This window comes from Chlamydotis macqueenii, chromosome 27, assembly GCF_036417535.1.
Source record: "Chlamydotis macqueenii isolate bChlMac1 chromosome 27, bChlMac1.mat, whole genome shotgun sequence".
Taxonomy (NCBI): Eukaryota; Metazoa; Chordata; class Aves; order Otidiformes; family Otididae; genus Chlamydotis; species Chlamydotis macqueenii.
In genome coordinates, this window is record NC_141582.1 from 498819 (window position 1) to 519289 (window position 20471).

At 43.1% G+C, this 20471-nt stretch overlaps 1 protein-coding gene across 4 annotated transcripts in view; it reads right to left on the bottom strand.

Moving 5' to 3' along the window:
- LRRTM4 (leucine rich repeat transmembrane neuronal 4) overlaps positions 1 to 20471 on the bottom strand; it is a 229990-nt gene that overhangs the window by 198095 nt on the left and 11424 nt on the right. For 3 of the 4 annotated variants that reach the window (XM_086767844.1, XM_086767842.1, XM_086767841.1), the window contains one exon: positions 16879 to 18425. In XM_086767844.1, coding sequence (XP_086623970.1) covers positions 16879 to 18425 — 1547 coding nt within the window. Of the gene's footprint in view, positions 1 to 16829; positions 18426 to 20471 lie in introns of all 4 variants that reach the window. The other variant, XM_086767845.1, reaches the window with a different exon arrangement.

Sequence of the window (20471 nt, forward strand, 5' to 3'; positions counted from 1 at the left end):
AGTCAGAACTGGCGCTTTGGAAGGGAGACAGGTGGCACGCAAAGCTTCTTGCAGCTCTCTGTTTGATATTCATGCTGGTGTCTGATTCACAGATGATGATGGAACAGTCCCAAGCAAACGCTTTTAAAAGGAAATAAAGTAAACCTGCATCCACATAATTAGCAATCAACACAAGGAGAGAGGAAAAAATATTTAAATGTCTACCTGAAAGACAGAGCATATTGCAGCATTCCGAAACAAAGCCACAGTCTATGGAGAACTGGCCATAAACACCGGCTTTCAGCGAGATCACAATACATAAATATTGATTCCATCAGCATAAGCAGAGAGAAAAGCTGATATTTTTCTTTTACTGTTCTTCAAATTTCTGTAAAGAGTTTGGAATTCAAGGAACAAGTTGTGCACGTTATCTGTAAGTGCCATATCCATACATACCCGACACACACACACCACCAGGCGCTTTGCTCTTCTGTAAACACAGCTCCTTACAAGTGGGGCATTTTTGGCCATGACTGCTCCACCTGAATCGTCTCTGTCACCCAACAAAACACCACATAGCCTTTCCAGTATTTTGGAGAGGAACGACGGTCTTGCAGGTGCACTGGTTTTGTGGTTTCCAGTTCTAATGCTTCCAGATCTTGCCTGACTGTAGGGAAACGAAGTCTCACTGGAGGGCTCACGTGCTCCCCACAACCCCATCTTGCTCCGATTTATGCCATAAACTGGACCTCCACCATAGGTGCGTGCACAGCATAACACGAAAGAAGTAGGCAAACCTTTTCAGAAGTCCCCTGTGCCTTTCAGGTCTTTCTGCGGGTTCTGTGTCAGCGCGAGTCTCTGGGCAGCAGGAGCGCTCCGTCCCATCCGTCTCCCCCAGTGACCTCCGCTGCAAACAGCGTTGGTGGTGTGAAGGTGCCCCAGGGAGGTGGCACTTCGGGAGCTGTGACAGGCACCACTGCTTCCATGCCAAAGGGTGAGGCAGCCAGCCTTTCAGCTGCAAGAAGTTATTTAAAACCACACAACTCCTGTGTTTAAAAAGTCCTGAATGATGCAGAATATCCCAAATAAAACCTCGAGACTTGTTAGCTGACTAACGAGGACTCTGGACTGACAGCTGATTTTTACAACGCCGTTTCCCAGACTGGGAACTGGCTAACTGATGGAGTCTCCACTTCTAATCTCAGCATCAAATATGAACAATTATAAATTACATTTTGTTCACTGAATGTTTCAGCCTAGTTTCCCTGAAGCAGTGAACTGCTGTTTCTGTGAGGCAGACATTCGTTTTCTGAGGTTTTTATTTGCTTTATGACTACAGCTCACTTGAGCGTGTTTCAGATCTGGCATGCATTTGTAAATAGCTTATAAAGAATTAATAAATAATGCACGCTCTAAGACATTATCAGAAATCACATGTGACCTCTTATTTATGTTCTTATCCTGTTTTAAAATTCATCAATGATTAACCAGCACTTGTTAAACCTCTTACAAAATGTACACATCGCGACTAATTAATTGTCGTATTACGTTTGAAATACAGTGAGCCCATACCTGCCCTCCCAGCGGCGATTCAAAATAACAACCAACAGAGATGAACTGTAAAACAGAGTATCAAAAACCAAACGCAACCAGAACCAACAAACAAACGTTAAGGGGAAAAGGTTAGGGTTGGTTTTTTGTTGTTGGGTTTTTTGGTTTTGTTTTTTTTGGTTTTTTTTTGTTTTTTTTTTCATTTTAAACATATTTTCCTTACGTTTTATTACTCTTTTTTAGAGCCTTTGCTGGCAAAGAGGCCTTGATGTAACCGAACTGGAATTCAGCAGTGTAATTTCGAGTATGTCAGTGAAAGCACGTATTCATGTGATAATTTAACTTCACATCCTTGATGATAAGCACACAACAAAACTTAAACATCACCACTATTAGGCTGCTAAGAAACATGGGTTAGAGGCTGGAGAACCATTTAATTTCAGTTCTTACACGGAACACACTTTAAAAAACATCTTCATGTCACTCATTGCCTCTGTTCCTCGGCTCTCAGCAACAGGGATAAACCACTTGTGGACACCACAGTCAAAGCTTCTCGAAAATACCACCAAAATGATTTCCTATCACAACATTTCACAAGGGCATTAGTTTTGGAAATAAAAGCCAGTAACAAGATGAAAATTATTCTGAAGAGCAATGCTGTATGTTCTGAACACACAAAGCTGGCCCAGACACTTGCTGTATCTGCATTTATGCTCCCACGAGCACCTGTACACAAACGAGGTACACGCTGTGCACATCTACAGGGTAACACGCATGACTGCCTGACAAAACAGCCAGGTTTGTAAGATGTTCTCCTAGAAGCTCAAAGGACAAAACCCAAACGTATAAAAATAGGTCATTACACATCAGTCACTCTCACGGGTAACAAAACCTTGCACTTAAGCCATGAATTAGAACCACAACAAGGTATTAAACTCTCTCATATACTTTTCTTAAGAGATGTATATCCTTTTACTACTATAGTCAAGCAGAACCACTAAGAAGCATCCACAGAATCCTGCTACTGAAAATTTTGTAGGTAGAACTGAGCAAACAAATGAAAAAGTCTCTAATATAGACAAGACTCTGATTTTACTATATCTGTACTAGGGTCGCTCACAGCACTACTCAGATCTCTGAATGTTGCTGGAAGTCCCTCCAGTCCTCTCCACTTAACTGCCTGCTTACAATCTTCCCCGCGTTTTCAGTTCATTTTTTTATGGCTGTTCTCATTTTTAATACTCTGACATGGAGAGCCTGTGGCCAGCGTGATCCTGTGGTCAGTACGGTCACCTCCTCCCAGCACAGACTTCACCTCCTTACTTCCTTTGCTTACATTTCCTTCTCACAAGTAATCATTTATTCTGTATCCCAACACTGCCGGAGTCCCTGGACAATATTATTTCTTGAATTATGAGGTAATATAGCTGTGTCTGTAACCCAGTGGCACTCTTCTCACTGCTTCCTTGTAGAAATTTCTGTGAACATCACTTTGGTTTTTCCTCGTCCAACTCTGAAGGAAGTTCTGCTGTGCCCATCGTCTGAATGTTTGATTGCTGACTCTGTATCTGAAGGTCAGAGCGATACTTGTGAAGTCACTAGGACACCCTCATTCTTAAGAAGACGTGCAAAACAATAAATCTCAATGCCAGGTTTGTCACCCTGACAAACCATTTGCCTTAAAGGATTGCCTTTATTGCACTCCTGATCTTGAATTAGACATTCCGAGTAGCCGTATATTTAAGATACACATCAGCTTTCTCCTCCGCTGCTGTTTGTTAAGATGGGCACACACACCCCCCGTGGTACATACAGTGTAAACCATCTCCCGCTGTTAACACCCGGCTTTAACAGCAGTGTTAAGATTGACGCTTCCAAACCTTGGGTCTGCGCCTTTACTGATCCCGACACCAGAAGAGCTCTGTCCGCTTGCGCAAGATCCTCTAGAATAGAAAGGAGCATTGTTAGTCCGAGCCTGCTTCTACCATCCATCTTTCTTCCCCTTCCTTGACTTCCTAACTCCAGGGCTGGGGTCAGAGCCGCTGTCGCTGGAGCAGGGCTCTCTGCAGGGTCTGCCAAGGGCACAGCTCAGCAGGAAGAGGATGGCACATGGTGGCATGGAGAGGTCAGCACCCGCCCTGCTCAGCAAAGCTGCAAGAAGAAAACTCTGTGTATCAAAAACCCAGGAGTATTCCTTCAGAAAAAAAAAACAACAAACAAAAACAAACCAGTGTTGGCAGGGTGCAAGGAGGATCTCAAGAGAAAGAGAAATCCAAGCTGAAATTCAGTAACAGGAAACTAATGTACCTCAAAACAACAACCTTGCTGCTGACAGTCAGAGTGATGCTGCTAAATGAACAGGAAACAGTGCAACACCAGATTATAAATGCAGATACTGCTATTTTATACATATATATATATATATATATATGGGAATGAGTGAGAGAAGTGTCTATTTCCTTTGAGCTGAATTCAGTTGTATGCTGCCATTTTTTATTAATATTCAATCGTTACTTAACACGGAGAACATGAAATAGTTAAATCATTCACAGACATACATTATTTTTTTAAAATATCAGGTAAGATTAAAATTGCTCTGCGAATCCCCCAGCTGAAGGCAGGGAGTGAACACTTGCTAGGAACGAAGAGAAATCTTTTCCATTTTTTCACCTGGCACATTCTCAAACGGAATAACATTTTTTCCTTTCAGGTCCTGATGTTTCTGCTTAGTGATGATCTAACACGGTGTCACATCTAAAACTAAAAGACAGATTGTAAGCCCTTTTAGGTAAGGATTTATTTTATAGTAATATTCTGTGTTTATAAGATACCTCACCAAGCAGGACCTTGACCATGAACAGGAATTCCAGCTCCTACTGTAATGGAAAGAGGCAGGAAGAAGTCAGCATATTTAACTCAAGCTTTTAGCAGCCCCGACTAAGACTGTCACTGATTTTTTTTAAGTGAAAAAAGTATATTCCATTCAGAAGGCATCCATAGGAAACATCCATTCATGATAAAACTTTAGATAAGTACTTTTAAAAAAAAAAATTAAAAAACAACTTAAAGAAAATTCTTGGGTTAGAAATGTGGCTGGCTGGCTGGCTGGGTTTATTTTTTTTCTGAAAAAAAATTCCTTCAATTTTGCAAGTTCAAGTTTTAATGAGGATATCAAAACCCCAAGATATTTCTGAAAAAAAAAAAGTTCACAAAAACTGTCTATTTTGCTGTCCTGCAATAATTTCCTCCAAGCTCTACTGTCCAGGGTATGACCTGCAATTAAACGCATGATAAAAATTTAAGAAAATAAAACCTGAAATGCAATTCTCAACTTTTATACAGATCTGCACGTACCTAGGATGAGAACATAAGTCTTATTCCCTTCACCAGGCCTGCCTCACACAATGTTTAAGATATAATTCAGGCGCTGCTAGGTGGAAGGTGGAAAGATGGTGCTTTAAGGAGAGAACAGCGTGGTGACCTGAGAGAGGGAGGAAGATCTGGGCACAGAAGCAGCTCTGAAGTACTACAAGACGGTTTCAAGCGGAGCTCCACCCTGCGTGGCTTTCAGTTATTCCTGACTGCTGAACAGAGCTGAGCTGGCTCCAGAAGTGTTCTGTAAATTACCACGCTCTTCGACACCAGCTTTGAATCCATCCTCTGCAGTTTATCATGTCAAATTAATGGGAGAAATAAAACTGGTACAAATCCAGGACTCATCAATGATTTTTAATTAATTACCTATAACTGGAACATTTGTTAATTCTGCAGAACAAGACAGACTTGGGATCGTTGACAAATGCCTTTTCTTCAGCTCAATTACCAAAACCCTGTATTTACAGAAGATCTTATAATACTTACTCTAGAATAATACCTATCCCTCAAGAGCCTGCTTTCTTACGGGTAACGCAGCTAACCGGAGAAGTCATTAACAATCACTGCAGCGCTGCATTCCAGCAGTTCGTTACAAACAAAACAATACAATTCCATGTAGCTGAGGCCAGGAACCCACCCGATGTGGGGGTGAAAGAGCCTTTTCTCCCGGCCGTTTTAAGGCGAGCGAGCTGAAAGGCCCTTTAGCGTTGGACAGCAGACATACAACAACTTGTTAAATTACACTGGATAATAAAGGAAACATAAGTTTCAGAATTCATATCAATCTTAAGATAAAATAACCTAATATTGGGCTTTGTTTACAAGCAGTGACTTTGGCATACACACGTTCTGTGGTGACATCCAAGTTAACACAAACTCATATCACACTGCTCTAGCGCCGCGCCTCCAACGGTATTTCGTAGCGTGATAAACCACCAGCATTTTTAATTTTAACTTCGAGATTGTTAACGCTGTTCTATTGAACTAAACGTGGAGCTTGTCACGGACCTCAGCCGAGCTCATGAGAGGGCTCTGGTTTTTCGCTCTAGGCCTCGGGAACAGTGAGGCCCTGCCACCACCAGCTCTGACAAAGAGCAGGGCCGTGAGCCAGGGCAGCAGCCACAGTCCCAGTCGAAATCAGGGCGAAAGGAACAGGAGATGTCCTGAAAACGGCTTACTTCAGCAGTTTGGATAAATACATATTTTCCTGTAATTATTCAATTAAAATGTAATTTTCTTGAAAGCCAGGAGTGGGGCTACTTCAGTGTGCAAGCCTCCACGTGATGTTCTGTGGTTTTGGTTGTAACCGCTCCTCACTGAGCTGGATAACACACACACATATCCTCAGCCACACGTTAAATAGCAGATACGTCATCCTCCCAGACTAGCCTAACGTCGTTGTGGATACAGGAAGGATTTTAACAGCTGGACAAGTTATTTTTCATTGTGAAGGCTACTAACCTTTGGAATAAGTTACCAGAGAAGCGGAGGTTTCTCTCTAAGTGCTGAAGTGACTCTCTGGAAGCACTTTTTAATCCAAACAAACTATTGGTTTTATAAACAGTGTAACTTTGTGAAGTTCTGTGGCCCTTGATATGCAGGAAGGCGGAGCAGATACCTACCTGCTGCTTCTCCACTTAAAAATTTTTGTGTGTCTGGGTCCCCTCCACTCTTCACCAGACATGGGAAGTAGCGAAATACGAAACGTTATGCCCACCTTTTGCTTATAACCCCAGGTGGAAAACTCACAGAAGCAATGTTAATTCTAGTCCCTTGTCGAATAGAGACAAAGAAGTCTGTACCTTGTTCTCAAAAGCTAATATAGTAAATGTTTGGGAGCTAATCATAAATAGGAAAAGGTTAATCAGTTCCTCAGACTGTCAAAGCTTCGTGCCCACTGGGACTATTCATATATTCAACAAAGGAAAGGCAGCAAAGAAAATACCCAGAGATTTTGTTTTCAAATAAAAATTTCTAATAATTCAAAATCGCCAGTGGGTTGCTTCCTTTTTTGATTTGTACAATTTGTGTTCTAACTGCAAAAACACACGAACTGCCTTCATTTCTCCACTTCACTTTGCGTGTGACATTGATGTGGCTTTTTAAGTCAGAATCCTAACATATGATTTAGAGGCTCTGGGAAAGAAAATTATAATGCTGAGGAAAGAAATGGATCAAAAATTTACATTAAAATCATGCAATTTCACTGCGCTGCAGAAAACCACTGGGCCAAGGGAGCACCTGAGTGGCTGTAAGTTATTCTCTGTTGCAACTGAACACAGTATAGACATTTTAAAAGAACTAAATAGGCATGTGCTAATGGCACGCCAAGACAAAGCAGACCACTTCAGACCGGCTTTGATGCTAGGAACAAAACAGGCGCAGTAGGAGTCCCCTGCGGCTCCAGACAATACTTTTTTCTTTCACACTAAAGCCCCAACCCTGTGCTGCTGGCCTCCACGGAGGAAGAGTGAAAGGCAATCACCAGCTGACCCCGGGTGTAAGTAGATGGGAGGGCAAAGACTACAAGGCAGGAGACGTTTTCAAAGATTTAAAGATTGGTTTCAATGCTCGAATGCTAACTGAAGTCAACATGACCTTGCTTTCCTTTCTTCTTTTGAAGTATGACAGTTTGCAATGAAACTATTTCTCCCAGCTCACGCAATAAATTAGTTTAGAACGGTTCCTAAACCTTGTGGCCTCCAGCCGTAGTGGGCTGGTGGATCACCTTGCTTTCCAGATTCACAAGGAGGAAGGACATCCTCCAGTCCTGGGAAGAAAGGCTGAGTTTCCTGCGTAGAAACTCTCCCCTGCATGTTCTTCAATCTTATTTAATTCTGAATTACGCCAGTCAGCATGACACAGCTCTATACTCAAGAGTTCAAGTGGCACGGTTTCTCTGTATAACTGGAAGAGTAAGGAGGATCCAGAGCAGCAGACAAAGGTCTAGCCTTAGATTCTTCCACGAATTAGAGCTGTAAATAGCACGCAGACGTACATTAAAGGGGAGCGACGCGTAATTGCCCAATGGCATTATGCATAATGCAAGCCTGAGGACCTTCCCACTCACACCATCTCTACCTCATTCGCACACACACGGACAGAGCTGCTGTGAAGCCAAGGAAGATCAAAGGTCGAGTAGAAAGCTTTGCACAAATTCTTGGTCAACGTCCGTATTTCTGGCATTTTATCCTTCTTGGTACTAAGAATGAAAAGAACTGTAATCAGAGTTTGTTTCCAAACTACGTGTGATCTTTTTAAGTTGTCCTGCCTCCTGCCAGCTACAGCACAGCAATCGCACACCTTGCCAGGTGAAGGCCCATCCCACAGGAGCAGAGGAAAACGACGATAAGAACACTGAGGCTTCTATTTCCACAGAATCTTGGATGAGACACAGCAATATAGATGGAAGTAAAATTATTACTAAAATATATTAGTCTTAGGGTTTGTTCCGTGTGTTCTGACAGACGTTTGTGTGTGTGTGTACGCACAGACACTGAACATCTGCCCTGACCTTTAGTCCTCCTTAATACGCATTCTGTTAAATTAAATGGATAACGATGACCCAGAAAAATAATTTTTCTCATCTTCACATAATGTGAGAAGTGCATGGCGATTAACTAGCCTTTGAGAATGACACTGTTGATTATTTCAGGACAATCAAATAATAGCGGAGAAATAGAGTCTGAATGAGAAGGACGTTTAAACAATAGCTGTTGTGCATGTCATTCATACCAAAGTACTGCAGGAACGGGGGAAAAAAAAAAACTATTTATAACCTGTCGGTCTCAAGAAACCACAATTATGATGATTTAATTAACACATGGAGAGGCTTGAGGCAATCACATCATTCTAAATTTAAGAAGTAGCACATTTCAGGCCCAAGATGATTTAGAACATTAACAAATGCCAGTTGAACCAGGGCAAGAATTTGATGGCCTTGTTGGTTCCTTTTAAAGCATCCATCACAGCACAAAGATAATCTAAATGGATGTGTTAGCGAAAGATGAGAGCAGTGAAGAATCATCTGGGGTTTCAGAGGCCATCACACAGAAGAAGCAGCTGATTTTTAATGAGAACTGAGATTGAAAATGAGCAAAACCACACAACTCAAGTCTATTCATCAAAGACACTCTATGCATTGCAAAGGTCCAGAAAAACTTGAGTTAGGGTGTACGAGAGTGCAAGGCAAGAGTGAGACTAACCTTCCCATGGATAACTTGAAGCTTGTACTCAGCGCCAAATAGGTCTTTCCTTGGCCTGATGCCCAGGAGTGAGCTTTAACCTGTGCACAGCGCAATCACAGAACACAAGACGGCCTTTCTCTGCCCTGAGTGAGAGCTGGAGTCATCCAATAAACAGAGTATTGTCAGAGGTTTCCCAAAACCTGGATTGCAGCACTCATTGGTCAACTCATCTCCCACAATTAAACTGCTCTTCACATCTCCATCTCGTCTTTCTACACCCAACTTGTTTAGATTACTTGCTCTGTCCTATTCTGCCAGGCACAAAATGATTCCTTCAATATTTCCATACGGTGATTAAACTTGGCACTTGCCAGCTGCTACCCAAACCCAAATAGTCACAGTAATACTGTCATTGCACGGAGCTTACCTTCTTTCACTTTCTATTGCCAGCTTCTTAATTGGATTAAAATACAAGCAACATACAGGAAAAGCTTACTTCTTCCATACAAGAAAAAAAAAAAAAAAAAATCTTGACCAGAGTTTATACAGACAAAAAATCCCCCAAACCCAAAAAACCTTCTGCTTTAAAACCGGTTCTTTCATTGTCTGTCAAAAATTGGAGCTCAACACTGCTTTTCCGACAACGTATATTTGTATCAGTACGCGGCCGGAAGCGCTGCGCACACACGCAGTGCTGACTGTACCCAAAGGATCTTTGTACACCATGTAATCACTAAGCTCGGTCTGTGGCGATGAAGGACACGCCACACTCTCACAACACATTTAACACAAAGTGACTTAACCATCTCCTTTTTCTCCTGATGTAACACTTTTGCAGTGCAGCTGAAATGTTTGGACAGAAAATACTAAAAACTTTTATATCAGAAAAGAACTTCCAAAATTCAGAATCGAAATCAAGATTAAGGTCAGCCTTCCTCATCGAGGTCTTCACAAAACCAAACCACAAACCTACACATGCACACAACATCAACGGCCCACCTTTAGACACAAACAAACTGACCACGCTGCCTTTCCCCACAGGCTAAACCCAGAAATTCTTTTTGTTCTTGTGTTTTTCAGATGAAACTGAGTAATACGGTGATGGTGAAAGAACAGAAGAAAAATAGAACCTTCAGAGCAAAGAGCTGTTGCATGAGATTGTGATTGTTTACGTGACAGACGAAATAAAAATTAGGATAATGTTACTTACCTGATGAGTTTTGAGAACTCATTCTAGCCAAAACGCATCTAAAGAACCACAAAAATAAATCTATACTTGAACTAACAAACAAAGGTGGAGATTCTGCTGTAGCTAGAACATGGCCCAGCTGGTGAGAGATTAGAGATGATTCGCGCCTTCTGACCTTTCCTGCCTTCCCCATTCTTGCAGGTGGATAATTTCCATTTGAGTGCCCGTGACAACAGTACGACTGATGTATCCACCAGGAAGAGCTTTCTATTTCCTTGTGACTTAAAAAGGCAACGGCAAAACAAGTTCATTAGGCCAGGAAGTCAATATTCCCACAAAGAAACACCCTCTCGTGCCATCCCTTCGCCGCATATTCTGTCTTCTAGCAGAGCTGGAATTTTGCAGCTAGGTACAGAGACAACTCCCTGGGAATCCCTCAGCATTACTCCAGTCACCTTTCTGCGGGGACGGAGAGATCTCCCAGCCATCTCAGCCTATTTGGCTGCACAACAGGCAGATGTGATAAAGCTGATTAGCGTCAAAAAATATTTACTGCTGCAGCCCATCTGTGTTCAGTCCTAAAATACCTGGCTTGAAACGAGTGAAGCCCAGGACGTTAGTAGTGCTATCAACAGAAATAACAGGAATTTTTCGTGTCAGAATGTTTACAACATGGATAGCACAACTGAGGGCTGCACACTCCTCTATGCCACGCAGCTCCCGCTAGAACAGCGTGCAACCTCCTGAGTATGAGGAACGAGAGCATCGCCGCGGAGGTAACCCACCGGCACAGCCGAGGCCCGAACTGCCATCCCAAAGGCTTTGAAACGCGTAGCGCTCTCCTACCAGGGCAGGTTGTCTGCCAAAAGGAGTACGAGCATCACTGTCGAGAGGCAGCGTAAACCAGCACAAACCTGGCTCTGGTACTGCCAGCACCCTGCCCAGCTCGGGCAGCGCTGTGCTGTCACAGCCTGCGCAGTCTTAACATCAAGAATCAAGTCAACTCCGTTATTCTGGAGGAGAGTTTGAGGAACGTTTCCAGCAGCAGGATACCTACTAATAAGGATTGTTTCCCCTTTTTAAAGTGTGGAGCTTTTAAAAAAAAATTGGTGTATGTTTAAAAGAACAAAAACCCAAATTAATAGGTTCAACAGATTTCTTTGCTATTTCTGTCAGCATTCTCCCTCCTGGCATGAGCTACATAATGGACTAAAATTGATATTTTTTTCCTCTTTCAAATACTGGCAGCACATCAGAGAGTTTAAGCAAAAGCAGAAGAAGGGGTGAGAGAAAAGAAAAGGGAGATGGAGAGGGCAAACAGCGTCTGTCACAATTCCAGCAACACAGGAATCCTTCAGGGGGCCCGAGCAACGATTACAATAGGAGTACAAGTGTTTTCTTCTCGTGTACAAAGCCTTTACAACGCAGCATCCTCTCCATTGGAGCAGTCCTCACCGTGCATAACTCAAACCACAAAGTTCCTAGAAAGTGCCAAATTGCAAAAGTGCCAAGTAGAACACCGGGTGATGCGAAGGCCAGGAGGATGACAGTCCATCAGTTACCCTCCCGGCTGGATGTTAACATTACGAATCCTCAGCGCAGTTTCAGAGTTCTTTCAATTAACTGTCAGCCTCTGGATGAGACTTAGTGGAGAAAATGTAATTTCTGAAATATGGTGAGGGAAGTTCCACATCTAAGTAAAAACCTGGGAGATGTGGTTTCAGCTTCTTCCTTTGCCACCGATTAATCTGCGTTATCTCTGAGCAAATCTCTTCCAAGGTCTCAGCAGCACCTGCATTGCAAGCCCAAATTTCAGCCAAGCTAATTTCTTACCTAGGCGCCTGAATAAGGACTGAGTGAGACTTTCAGAAGCATTCAGCATCCTTCTGCAGCTCCCTTTTCTAATTTACAACCAGTGTCTCAATTGCTGCTGATGCACAGCTGGCTGAGATCTTCCGGAAACACGGCCAGTCATTTTGGTAGTATCTCTGGGAAATCTCACACTTTACAAGTGCTGAGCCCAGGAAAATCTGCCCCCGTGCATTTATTGCTACATCACTCGTACTTCTACAGCACAAGAACAAGCATGCAATGCTAACGAAGGCTCTGAATAGTAACAAATGCAAATTTCTCCCTTTGGTCCTAATACTGGAGACATTTCTAAAATTTACCTTCTCCTCAAACCTCTCACTGGCCCTCTGCCTAGAAGATTTCACCTCTGACACCTCCGAGCCACTTCTGACATATTTCTTCCAGATATACCGCACTGAGGAAGGCACCGTCAGCTTTGCCTTTGTGTGCTCTCCCAGTACAAACACAGAGCTTACGACAGTTTCCTTACATTGATTCACCCTTCAGTTCACAACTCAAGCACGAATTTAAGGTCCATCTATAATCACAGAGAGGTGGAGAAAGAGAGGCAGAGGAGGAGCCATAGCACAGCGGGTTATGAGAAAGCTAAACAACGCCCATCCTGTGGTGTTCCAAAACAGAGTCGCTGGAAAGAGAACAGCGCCGCTTCGGCCCTGAAATGCCACCACCTCTGCCATGAAGGCCTTGCTAAGTATTCCTTGTAAGGCTGATGACCAAAGGAAATACGATCACTGGTCTTAAAAAAAAAAAAAAAAGAAATAAAAAAAATTCTGCCAAATCATGGAGCAATTGCTTTCCCAAGGTTGCAACGCCCCGTAAGCTCATTCCTAACCCCTGGGCAGCCCTTCCAAAGTTGAGCTACAGAACCAGGAACATCCTCTCAGAACCGGACCCTTGCACTAAACGCTCTCTGGGCCACGGGGACTGCTTTGTCTTTTCCTTTTTGCATCTTGTTCAAAACAACACAGTAACAGTTTTTAATAAATAAATAATCAACATGCCAACATTTCCTTTTAGATCAGGCTCAAATGAGGAGGCCAACAGCAGCCCACCACGTCTGCATATGCTGCACTCCTTTATCAATCTATTTCTTCCCACTGGCAAGGGGGGTGGAAGCAGAATTCAGAGTGAACATAATTTTGTGTGACTGATTCAGCATGTATGAACACAAGTGACAACTGCCCTGGGTTTCACTCTGATGGAAAAACCACAGGAGCATCACAGCGGAGACGTCCTCGGATGCAAACAGGCGGGCTTGTTGTCCAGTGCTGGGACTGGTTAGACACTGAGACGCAAAAGTGCAAAAAGGAACCTCCCAGGGTCTGTGTCAATCCTCTCTCCAAGGGCTTCCCATCCGCTGCGCTCAGCTAACAGAGGAAAGACGTTCATTTGTTTGGCTGGTGGTTGTTTGTTTTGTAACTGCCAGCCTGAGAAATGGTAGATGAAAAACCTTCCAGTAGGAAGGAGAAAACATTTTAGTAGCAATGTTCCTTCTCCCCGTACACCTTCATAGCGTGCTAGACACAGATATTTTGTGTGTGAGATGTATGAAATACATAATACTGTAGCTTGGTTTATGAAATTGCCTTTTATAGCTCCCAGATCTTCAGCAAATGCACAAATAAATATGAAAGAGAGAGGGGAATAAGATGCACATACACAAAGCAAATACCAAAATGAGATACCGGCAGCCTGCTAACGGGATGGTGAGAGCCAAAACCGTAAGCATGCAGTTATTTTAGCAGCCCTTGCCAACAGACTAAATGGAATAGCACAGGCCAGGTGTCAGTGATTATAACCCCACGATGCCAGGAGAGTCGCTCCCGCTTACAGCGAGCCTGACTTTGGCGCTCTCTCTGTAGCACGAGAAATAATTCACGAAGCACAGACTTGAAAAGGCGGCCATACACGCCATCCCTGCCGCTCCCCGACGTGCGGCACAGGGACCCAACACCGGGCAGCTCTCCTGCGCCTGTGCTGCTTTGTTATCTGCCGGAAACCTCACTGAACCAACAACAAACACCACCCCCGCTCACGTGCCTGGCTGCTGTGCTGTGGAAGAAAAAAGAACCTGTACAAATGCCTAAGCATGCTATTTCAAGGCCAGCTCTGCCATGGAAAACAAGTGGCTTATGGATGAGATGAGCTGGGTACTTCTAAAACCAAAACCATCACTGTGAACATAACCGGCATTCTCACATGACCTCGGGCCACACTCAGAAACTATTCATTATCACCAACCACCCGCAACAGAGCCTGTCCAGGCATCTTTCCCAGGTTAAAATGGAATTAAGCCATCCCTTCTTTCCTGAAAGGCATGCAATTTTTGGACACTTTAGCTGCTTACAGGCATTGGGCGGGTAGACATGTGAAAGCAGCCACTCATTTGAAAATTAATTGAGGTTATAAATTAAAAAATAAAATTAATAGGCTTGTAAAGAATGAATTCTGAAACTTCCCACCTTCACTTTTATAACCAGACACTCTTCTCTCCCCGAAGAAACCTCACTCTGAGCAGAGGGAAGAAGGAAGTCAGCCCGACGAGAGGCCGGGCCTGAGCCTTGTCTCACTTGTACAAAACAACAGGTCTCCCACAAGTATGGACACCTGGGTAAATCAGTAAATAATGAGATGTTCCTTTTTTTCCCCCGACCAGATACAAAACTTTTCCACGGCTGAAGATACTACAAGGATTTTTTTTTTTTTTCCTTACCATTTTTAAGTACTGTACAGTGCATCTCTATCCTTTTACAAGTGGAATCTTGTAGCTATGGAGACGAAGAATGTTAAATCCAGGCTGAAGATAGTATTTCAGTGGGGGCTTATGCCTGCTACACATGCCTTCAATTACCTGCTGGCTTCTGCCTCCTGAAGCCTTCCATACTAATGGCCAATCACCAGGTGAATTCGGAGAGGACTTTGTGCCAGTCACAACCGGGGACAGCACTGTCACCCTCATTACAGTCTTACTGATTTACACCACAACCAAGAATCCCACAGACCACAGGATAAACAGCTCGAGTTCTGCAAAGTCATGCACCAGCTCAACTTAACCTATCGCACATTCCCCATCTTCTGTGCACCACAATCCTGATCCAGATTCCATCACAGAATACAGTTTCATTAGAAGGACTTTCAGTTGTGGTCTGCAGATTCAGCTGTCTTCCAAATCATCTTGGTGTAAATTAAACAGCATTTTATTCAAGCTAATGAAACTTCAGCAGTGTTAAACTTGAGCATGAAGAGGAGATAGTCAGGTCAAATTAATGCTCCTTGTGACAGCCAGTGAAAACTCAAAATAATTTTGTTAGCATCACTTACTTTCTACTCACGCTGCCAACTGGGAAAAAAAAAAATAAAAATCCCACACCTTCATTCACATGATACTGGTAGAAATGACACGGGTTTAACAGGTGCTTTTCCTTTCTGAAGACAACACTGCCCAGAGAAAGCAACCCCAAAACATACATCCTTTTTTTTTCCCCCTTAGCTCCATGGTCCAAAACCAGCTAGAGATTTCAGGTGTCAAATATGAAATATCTTAAAGATGCCCTATTGTCAGACATCCACTTTTAAAAAATCAGGATTCTAGAACTGCAGCCTGCTCAGCACTGCTTGTCTTTAACACACCTTTGACACGACCTGGCTGCCACAGCCCTGGGTCCAAATCCACCACAGTCAAACTCAGTTTGCATAAACGGATATGAATAAATGAATAAATGCCAACAGGCACATTAAGCACTCAGGTAGGATGTCCCCAACCAAGAAAGTAAAATCAGCCGCGGTCCCCTGATACTGCATCACGTGCAGGGTTAAGTAACAAGTACTGAAATGTAATTGCACAAATCCTCCTTACCAGGTATACACAACGGCATTCAAAAGCAAAACCACTCCTTACATATGCATTAACAGAGTCATTGACAACACGGCAATGAAAAAATGTGGTATTTTCTTGACAAAGCTGAACAATGGACACAAAAGAAGCACTGAGACCTTTTCCTATTTGTATTTCTTATGTTGCTGAGTCAAAATCATAACACGGCCTTACACACACAAAACTGTTAACTCCAGTACAGCTGTCTCTCAAGGTAAACCTTTACTGATTACTAAAAAGAAATCAAAAACCCCCAAGAATCACCCAGATATTTGCGAATGTACTGTTTGGGGCCTTCCCAATGCTCAAGTTGAGCAGCACTAATAAAGAAAACAAGTACGTGCCTGACTCTGTGGTTGTGCTGCAGTCCTGCTCTCCTCTGGTTTACTCCTGAACCAGACAGAAAATGCTGAAAATCTTGGGCACTATCTTTAAATAGGCCATAACCTCCTCAAGATTTGGAGTAAAGAGGTTGCTGTATTTATTTTTAAACCAGAAAATGTTCTTTAACTCCTCTGTTTCCACCAACACATTAAAAATCGGGTTCTCCTCTAGCCACTGCTAATGAAATGGAGAATAACACTCCAGATGCCTTTATCATAGCTGTTTACTTCAACTTAATCTATTTTTTCAACAGGTTTGAATTATTCAAAATACCACCATCACTTCCCTGACTGTTGTTATTTAATGAGATAACCTTTCATAACGAGGAAACCCAAAAGCAATAAATAAATAAATAAATAAATAAATCTCATTAATCTTTCCAGCGTTTAGAGACACCTCAAGAGCTTCAAACATTTACCTCTCCTTCCCAGCAGCTGAAATGGTTTTAGGAGGATCATGGTTCATACCTCGCATTCCCTGGAGCCAGAGATGGTATAGGTGCAGGGCCCAGATCCGTTAACTGATACATCCATGGTCTCAGAGTTTGTTGGCTTGTAGTCCACGTAATACTCCTGTAAAGGGGAGTTCATTTGCCTTTCAGACTCTCGGGCCTTTTTCCTGCGCCTCTTCATGAGCGAGTGCTGCTGGAGCTGTTTCATGCTGGCTGGATAGCGCTTCCACGACACGTAGATAACCAACAAGATCATGGCCACGGAAAGAAAGAGGGCCACGCTGCCAGCGATTATTTTGTGAAATGAAACGTGCTCGTACTCTGGTTCCACTCCAGGTGTTGGCAGGTCTGCAGAAGGGCTTGGCATCACAGACGTTGGCTGATTGCTTTCCAGTTTGGAAACGGTGGGTTTAGGAATGAAGACAGGTCTCGGGGGGGTTTTGGGTGCCTGGTACGATCTCTCCGTAACCACCACCTGGATTTCAGCACAGATATTATATGTTTCCACAGCATCGCTCACTTTTTCACCCTGGATATGTTTAGGGCCTGCACATATCATCGTGCTTTCTTTATTTCCTTTGAAATTCTTAAGCCAAGTAAAGAGAGGGCAAATGCTCCGAGTACATTCCCACATATTTCCAGACAGAGTGATGGAGATGAGCGAGATCCACGTATTGATGGTCTCCTGAGAGATGTTGGTGAGTTTGTTGGAATCCAGGTTTAGTTTTTGCAGGTTGGGGAGGCACTGGAAGGTCCCAGGCTCTATCCCTGCGATGTCATTTCCTGATAAATCCAAGTTGTGCAAGGAACTCCAAGTCCACGTTAACCCTTGGCTAATAGACCGGATCCTATTCCACTGCAAATAAATTGAGCGGAGGTTGAAGAGGCGTGGAAAGTGGGCAAAATTGATCTTAGAAAACTGGTTGTGCTCCAAGTGCAACTCTGTCAACTTCAAAAGGCCAGCGAAAGCATTACGGGATAAGCTCCGCAGGCGGTTGTAGCCCAAATCCAGAAAGTCAAGGTTTCGGCAGTCTTGGAAAACTCGGATCGGCACAGTTTTCAGCGAGTTTGACCGCAAATGCAGGATCAAGAGTTTACGAAGGCCCTTGAACTGCTCGGACTGCAACACCTGCAACTTGTTGTAAGAGAGGTCTAGATTTCGGAGGTTGGGGACCGGGTGAAACGTTTTGTTGTGCAGATGGGTAATTTTGTTGGAGCTTAGAATTAATTCCTTCAGCCTGCGGATCCCCTGAAATGCATCCTCATCCACGGAGCTGATGTAATTATGGTCAAGATAAAGCCATATGAGCTGATTCAGGCCCGCAAACTGATTCGATTTAAGCTTCTGAATGCTGTTGTACCGTAACGATAAGCCTTGAGACCCTCCAGAAATGTTCTGAGGGATGTCTCTGAACGCATGCGATTCGCAGTACACAATCTTGCCATCGCACCTGCAGTTCTTCGGGCAAGCTCGCTGAGCCCCCGCCAGTGTAACAAACAGCACCATAGGAAGTAGCACTAACACCACACTCATGCCTCTCAGCTGCTTAATTATATGGAAACCTACAATATTAAAAAGAAAACAAACGTGCATTGTAAAGCTATTAAAATAAATCGCCAACAGATTACTAACGTCAACGGGGTTCCTAATAAAGCATTAGTGAAGCAGTGGTCTTTGAATACAACCTGTTTGCCTCTCGTCTTGCACTTTTTGTTGTGTAAATGCCTGTTCCTTTGAGTTTCTGGCTTGCCACCTCTCCTACCCCCACCGTCACCAGTACTACTCTCGTTATTCAATTACTTCTGTGTGATTTATGATCACTTAGAAGGACCAAGAACCTCTTCTCCCTTTGCTTTTCTCCTGTACATCATCTCTGAACGTAGCTGGTATATCCTTATCGCTAGATGCTGAGGTTTTCACAATAAACATATTTGTCAAGTCACCGTGCTGAATGCTCCATAGTGCTGGAAAGGAAATGAGCCAAAGCTTCTGGTATTTACGTGCTGCCAAACATGTTCTTTAATAAAAGCAACTGCAAATCCAATTCCACCAAAAATTACTGCAAAAAGTGGGAAATTTACTTATCATAAAGTTGGATCCACCTGTAAAACGTGTGTTTATTGTAAAATTAAACAGTAAGTAAAGGCTTTATTGCTTGTACTGAGTGATTTGTTTCTAAGGGTAGGTTTAAGTAGGTTTACTCATTAATTTTGTGTACCGAAAATATATAAATAGATGCACATAACCAAAGTTCAACCCTGTAGAGAAGTATACCATATCATGCTAGTATGGGACCCCAATACCAAGGTAACGGCAGAAGACATATTTCTTTAAAATGAAGCGTAATCTTAACGCATATTAAAATTATCTACGTGTAGATGTGAATACCTAAGCATTTATTGTTTTGTATATACATTATATACTCTATGAAAACCTACACACAAGTACTTACATATAAACACTGCCTTAGGAGCAGCAAAACATAGAAAGTTTAAAGGGGTATATTTCCATCTCAACTCCCCTCTTTCACAGGAATACTGATTTTAAGATTTTGCATTTGAGATGTCACATTTATCAGATAGTAGCAATGCCGTTATGTGAGGACAGTCACATTTTCCACGTTCTTTGAATAATTACGAAAGGGAGCGGAGAGGCTGTCAGAAAATCCAACATACGCACGCACGCTCTCCTTAGCCTGTAATAATTTTAGGACTGGTGCCTCTGTCCAGAGTTGCAATCTCGCTAAGAATTAAAACGCATTCTTTCAACAGGGAAAATTTTAAAGGAGAGTATCTCCTCAATAAATAATTCCTTTATTATTTGCCACAGACGCAAAAGCAACCCTGTGCTGCAGTTATTTAATCCAATTTTAAACCAGGAGGCAACCTGCAAAATAATTCCTAATCTAAAATGCCCCAACTCTGTCTTTCCATCTTTCACTTGAACAGTTAGATTTTTAATTTAAATCCTCATCTTCTGCTACTGCCTATGTGCCAGCAGCAGCCAGCTAGAAATATGTTCTGGCTGCTCCAGACTTGGGGGCTGGGGGGAAGGAAGGAGGGAAATAAACCTGTCACACTTGAAAAAATAAGACTGGCAAATGACTGCTGGCAATCCAGCAGCAAGATTAGGGGTCTCTTTTCAAACAAGCCTTTTCAAAACCACCTATAGAAGAAAGTCACCCCCTCTCCTTTGCTTCCCACATACTGCAAAGTGTTAACAGCCCTTTCTGACAGCCTGAATAATGCCACTACAGGCTGAGGGAACATGAACGTACACCCAGCAGAAATGTTGTGCGAGCGTGCCTCATGCATACATGCACTTACCGGTGCATGTGCAGGTGCGTGGGCGGGCTGTGCAGACAGCCAGCGCACTCTCCGCCGTCCTTAACTCGGTGCATGCATTTACAGATTAATTACATAGCAAACCACTGCAGGAGGAAAGGTGTGTGTGCGTGGGGGGGTGGGGGGAAAATACATGATCTAAAAATACAATAGCAAGCACAGTGAGTCACCTGGCAAAGGAATGCACTGCTGCTGTTTAGACTGCTTCCTCCTCTCGAACAGCTAATAATCCAACTGAAAAATATACCACACAGCCGCAGCTAT